At 41.8% G+C, this 6242-nt stretch overlaps 1 protein-coding gene across 8 annotated transcripts in view; it reads right to left on the bottom strand.

Moving 5' to 3' along the window:
• Positions 1–2093: 2093 nt before the first annotated feature.
• The window catches only part of anln2 (anillin, actin binding protein 2), a 304484-nt gene continuing 300335 nt past the window's right edge, over positions 2094–6242 (bottom strand). For all 8 annotated transcript variants that reach the window (XM_083762518.1, XM_083762517.1, XM_083762516.1 and 5 more), the window contains 3 exons: positions 6131–6238; positions 5040–5191; positions 2094–3324 (listed from right to left, as the gene is read on the bottom strand). In XM_083762518.1, the coding sequence (XP_083618644.1) occupies positions 3150–3324; positions 5040–5191; positions 6131–6238 (435 nt within the window). In that variant the 3' untranslated portion in view covers positions 2094–3149. The remainder of the gene's footprint in view (positions 3325–5039; positions 5192–6130; positions 6239–6242) is intronic.

Here is a 6242-nt window from a genome sequence, read left to right as displayed (position 1 = left end):
TGAGTACTTTACACCAGGGGTTCTCAACCCGTGGGTCGCGACCCCTAGGGGGGTCGCCAAATTATTTTGGGGGGTCCCCAAATTATAAAAAAAATGGAAATGATAACATAGTACACATAGTACATTAATAAACTTTCCTTAATGATTATATCTGGTTTCAGTATTTATTTAGGATATATTTTCTCTAGGGCCCGAGCAAGTATTGAAATCACAATGATTATTATTCTTTAGTATTCCCCCGAATTAATCACGTTTTTGAGCCGCATAACGTACTCGAAAAGTTGCGAAACTTTGCACACACATCACAAGTGGCATAAAATTACAAATATTAATAGTCTCAAAAAGGGGCGTGGCCTAATGGCTCAATAGTGCCCCAATTTACAACAATTTACAATTTAGGCATTTAGCAGACGCTCTTAATCCAGAGCGACTTACATTTAAGCAAGAACAAAGCATGGGAATACATCACATAAAAAGCATTTATCATGAAATATGCGTAAGCTAAGAAAGTAACAGTGGAATATTTATATAGTGAAACTATACATACACTATACATATAAACTATACATCTTTACTACTATGCTATATATGTGTACTATGGCGTGCTATGACTACATACAATACAATTACAGTGCTGTCTACATAACATGCTATAAGTCCCCTACATGCCCCCTACAAAACTTGGACATGGCCACGGGCCAAAGCATTTCCGGGGGTCCACCACTGCATTTCAATGCTTTGGCTGAATCTTGTAAAAGATGCAGTAAATAATTATAATAATTACACAAGACTTTGAGAAAGGGTTTCCCCATTTATAAGCACAATCATGAAACATTTTTGTACGTGCTTGCTTTTTCGTCATGCTAAAGAAATCATAATAACATTTCTCTATGCTTCTATATGGTTCTATAAGGGTACGGAACATCATTCATTCATCAAGAACCATGTCAGACAGAAATAGGTGAGGAGAGGTTTAGATCGCAGGATGTTGGGTAGAGAACATTCTCTGGGTGGGACCACAGTGATAACAGCAACGACAAGGCTGCTGACCTGCTGTTATAGTGTCACGCTAATAGCAGCTATCACTAGAGTCAAGCACTTCCCAAATACCACCAGAAAGATTTGGCCGGCCAGTAATCAACCCGGGGACCTGGTATGAGCCCCTGTAGTAAATCAAAGTACTTCCCACGGTATCCACACTTTTCTTGGGCTGTGTGTGCTCCAGTTCCTGTCGATTTGATCCAATGAAAGCCAATGAAACTGGTCAGATGACCAATGATATCCAATGAAATCAACAGGAACTGGAGCACACACAGCCCAGGAAAAGTGTGGATAGGAGTCCTGAACTCATTGAGGTGTTGCTGTGTATGGTAAAGTTGGGGCGTGGGGCTGCCCTCCCCTCGTTGTTATCACCTTGAGCTCTGCACCAACCCCACCCAGAGGGGCTAGAGGAGGAACAGGAAGTCTAATTGTAGACCACTTCCTCTGTGACATTCCTGACCTAGGCTGACTTCCTGTAAGACACTCCTCCCAGAGGCGGTAGGTATCTATGTATGGCACATTCAGTCATCTCCTATGCACATGTATGCTAATTTAGACAAACGACCATATATGGTGTGTGTCAAGGAGGGGGCATTCCATTGGCTTGATAAAAGTGACATTTGAGTGGAAAGGAAGGAAGACTAGTTCAACTTACATAAGTTTACAGATAAAGAAACATTTTAGTTGCATTAGGGTTTTGTTTGACAGATAATGGGCAATGACAATTGACAACTTAACTAAATAAGTAAATATATTTGCTGTTGCAACTGGCATTTTTCTGATGGCAAAAAAATGCATATTGTATTTTACTTTATTTTAATACCGTCTTAACACCTGGTATTTATATAGTGCTTTTCAGAGTACTCAAAGTCACTTTACAAGCGTGTGTGGGGGCCAGGGGGGTTGGGAGGCGAGCAGCGGTTTTGCACATTATTGGAGTTTGAGAACTTTGGAGGTGGCACCTTTAATTGTGTGCAAATAGTTAAAAGAATTACGGTCCAAAGCTAAAAACGACATTTAGATTTTTTTATTTTATTACATTTAGAGCAGCAAATAAAACAGGTAGACTAGAAAACAATACAATGCAGCAGCGTATTTAATATCCATTCAGAGGCCATAGACAGTCTGCTTTCACCTTTTCCTCTGATCAATAGTGCCGAGGTGAAAACCTCAAGATGCAGATACGGTCAAGCGCTTGATAGATTCTCATTTAGAAAAAGGCATAAAGCTTGGCGAGTATACTGTAAGCTGCATCGAATCCTTCCAAAACAGGTAATGCATTACCTTTATTGGTTGCACTAATCTTTAAATACAATCAGGTGCATCAACTGTCATGCATATTTCTCCCATGAGCATCAGGCCCTCATGTTACACCAGTCATATATTTTGTATTTCAGATGTATCCTACTGGACACATTAGTTGTCATGTTAATGTTCTGTAAATCCTTCACAATGTATATTAGTACTCTATTCATATATATACATATTTATGTTTAGTATATAAGCCACAAGAGGAAGCATCCATCTCAGAGAGATATTGAAAGTGACAAGTCAGTGCTGCCCAGTATGTTAAGTTAAGGCAGCCAATGAGGAAAATTACAGAAAGGTAAAACAAAACATCCCAATGGCAGTAACAAAATAGAAACACTCCCAATTCCTTACCTCATGGTAATAACCAGATTACCTCAAATGATAAATCTAACAACAACAAGACATTCAAATGGCTATATCCCAACGGTAGTCAATCAACAAAATATACTTCATAAAGCCCTAGCAAGAAAGATTATTTGGTGGACCCAATTAAGTAGCTAAACACAGAGCTGATCTCATGTGATCTCAGAGCTGAACTCAAGTGTGTGGTAAAGTTGCACCAACCAAAACCTTTTCACCTACAGTATTAGTTATGTTATGATTCAAGACTGCATTGCCGTGGTAGTACTCTAGAGCAGTGTACAGAATGCTACTGTAGTATCACAGTACCGGTGCTCTAGTGCAGTTTACAAAATGCTAGTTGTACAGAATGTATTACAATAGTACTCGAGTAGTGGACAGAATGCTAGTTGTCCCGTCTGTAGTGTCATTATGAAAGCACTCTAGTCTAGAGCAGTTTACAGACTGCTCTCCCTAATGGTTCTGCTGCTACAAGCCTTGACCGGTAGGGTCTGTGTGTCCGTCTGGGGGGTCTGTCGGGGTCGGCTCCACGTGTGGACGTCCAGCAGAACCTGGTTCAGTTTCTCCATCCACTCGGACTGCTCCCCCTTCGTGTCTGCTGAAAACCAGCCTCTGGAGAACAGAGAATGAAGTCTTTATGAAGCAGTGACAGACCTTCATACAAATGAGAACTTATACAAGCCAAATCACACCCATGTGAAGTGAGGGGCGCTCTCATCATCTCCACCCATGCCCCCTAGTTCTTTCACATCACTGAGATAAGGCATTACACAATGCGCCGCACTGTACCACTTCTCTGTCATGTTATAGCGACGCAAATTATATTCACGAGAATTACTGTATATACATAGCCGATTTGCTCAGACACATACGACGTAAATCCTCCTTTCATTGTTAATGGCAAACGAGTTATGACAAAACGCTGTATATACCGGTAATAGGAGGCCCTCAAAAATCACACCTGTGTGAAGTGAGGGGCGCTCTTATCATCGTACACTATCCATTCATTGTCAATGGAAATTTATTTAATTCATAACTTTGTGTAGGACAAAAATACCGATTTGCTCGTCCACATAATAAATTCTCCATTCATTGTCAATGGAAATGTAATGTTTGTGTAAGACGACAATCTACACTATAGCTGAATATACTGTAGGAGGGGCCGAGGGCTCAAATAGGTTAAAGTTTGACTTGATGAGAATAAAGCAACGTCTGTAAGCTCAGCAGGAGGTCACACAAAGTTAGAGTTTGTGCGACAGACTGACAGTTATCACTGCAGAGATCATATCGTCATAGTCTGGCAGAAACATTGCGTATTTCATATTTTATGTTGCTTCATAAATGAATGCCCTATATTATGTAATTAGTTTGTATGACAGTGTCCTGCAAAAGTAGCAAAAATAGCAGACCTACAAGCTCAAAATGCATCACATCTGCTATAGTCACAATCTCGCCTATAATATATAAAATATATTAGAGACACCCTGTTGAAATTGGTTAAGTTTGTCTGGGTTTTATAATTAAATGTAGCAAAAAATAGCCGATCTACAAGCACACAATGCTCACACATTCTGAGCTTGTAGATCTGCTATTTTGTTATACATTTTGAAAACTTGAAATGGGACATTCTGCACAATGAGTACTTTTACATTTGGTACTTTACGTGCATTTTTTTATGCCAATACTTTTGCACCTTTAATCAAGTAGAGAAGACTTCCGCACACTCGACTTACTCAACAGCAGGTGCGTAGGCGACAAAGCAGCAAGCGTGTAGAAGGAGGGCGACCCGCACACTGCCACTTGCTGGTTCAGGAGCTTTTTATTTAGGCAACCGAAAGCCCGAAACGTTACACTTTCTTTTTTTTACGATTTTGCAACCCATTTTTTCACCCAGTGTCGATTATCTAATGTAATCCTGGGCGCTACACTTCCTCTGCCAACCTGGGGGGGAAGCGGACTGACTTCATGCTTCCTTCTATGCATGAGGAGTCAAAGCTGCTTCTTTTCACCTGACAGGGGGGAATTTCCCTGGCCGGACATAGCGCGTGGAAGGAACACGTTATTCCGACCATTTCTTTTCCCCTCCATCAGGCTGGCCAGGGGGAGACAGTTTAGAGACCAGGATTGCTGCATGTTTTTTGTGAGGGTTTTTTGTTGCACTTTGACATTAAATAAAAAGCGCTTGAACCGGCAAGTGGCAGTGTGCGGGTCTCCCTCCTTCTCCTACACGAATACCAGACTTTTTTCTGCATTGCATTATTGATACTTTTACATAAGTAAAAACATTAGAGTACTTTTTCCACCACTGTGTGATATTGATAACCTACTTGGCTGCAGCTTGCTGGCTGTCATCATCCCGTTTCTGCTCCACAATGTTGCTGGCCAGCTCAAAGGTGAAAGGTCGAGCACAGGAGTCCCTTGTCACAGGCTTGACACACCGGCTGGACGAGCTGGACAGAGAGAGGCTGCCCTCTGGTGCCTGGGAGGGAAAGAAACCCAAACAAAAAAGAGAGAACGGTCAGTAATGCGTTTCCCCATCCCCTTTACAGTATGTGTCCCTTCCCAGCTTGGAGCCAACCACAACACCATGAATAAGGCAAATCTAACAGAGAACAGCTGATATCCTACAGTAAATGCTCAAATTGATGTTGTCAGTGAAGCAAATAAAGCTAAGTAGATCTCTGTATATTGGCAAATATACATGCAGTACACAGACCAGTAATACTCTACCTGGCTCGTGGCCTACAGGTGGTCCCCCAAATAATTGGCAAAACAAAGATTTTAATGATAATATAACATAGAATATAGAACAGTGACAGCGATACATAATAACTTAACCATCTGCCCGGCAGGATTAATGTATCTATCTATCGCGCATTGCCAAGGTTTTATCGCGCACAACCCTTATTTTGAAGAGCCAAATATCCATAACCGGATGTTACAATGACAAAATGCTGTGTGTGGTGTCTTGACCGGTTGTTCTCTCGGTCGGTGGTGAAAAAACCCGACCGCGAGTATCACAGCGCCTGCTGTCGGCCGCTGACATTTTGATTTGGATACAGGCCATTGAAAGCAGCACATAGAGTGCAAGTGGATGCGCGCATCTTCAAACCTAACATGCTGCCCACCCATCTGACAACTTAACATGCTGCCCACCCATCTGACAACTTAACATGCTGCCCGGTGCCCACCCATCCAACAACTCAACACGGGTTGTCAGATGCTTGGCCCGCGAACACTGGGGACCCCCCTGACGCAGAAGAGGGTCGACAACCACTGACAAAGACCTCTGTATATCAAGCAATATACAATACAACATGCATAGCAATTACCGTACATAGACCTCAGACTGAATCAATCATGTGGGTTAACTTAATATAATAAAATAAATGATAGAAGTAGGACCGGTCTACTGCACCTTGCTTTCCCTGTCATTGGGATGGTTCCAGTAGTACATGTGACTCCCATCTAGGACAAAGAATCGTCTGTGCCACACCCCAAATTCCTTGATCATCTCAAACATTGTCTGG

This window comes from Protomyctophum parallelum, assembly GCF_964188405.1.
Source record: "Protomyctophum parallelum genome assembly, chromosome: 4".
Taxonomy (NCBI): Eukaryota; Metazoa; Chordata; class Actinopteri; order Myctophiformes; family Myctophidae; genus Protomyctophum; species Protomyctophum parallelum.
The sequence above is the reverse complement of the archived record's forward strand: the minus strand, read 5'-3'. Positions and strand labels throughout refer to the sequence as shown.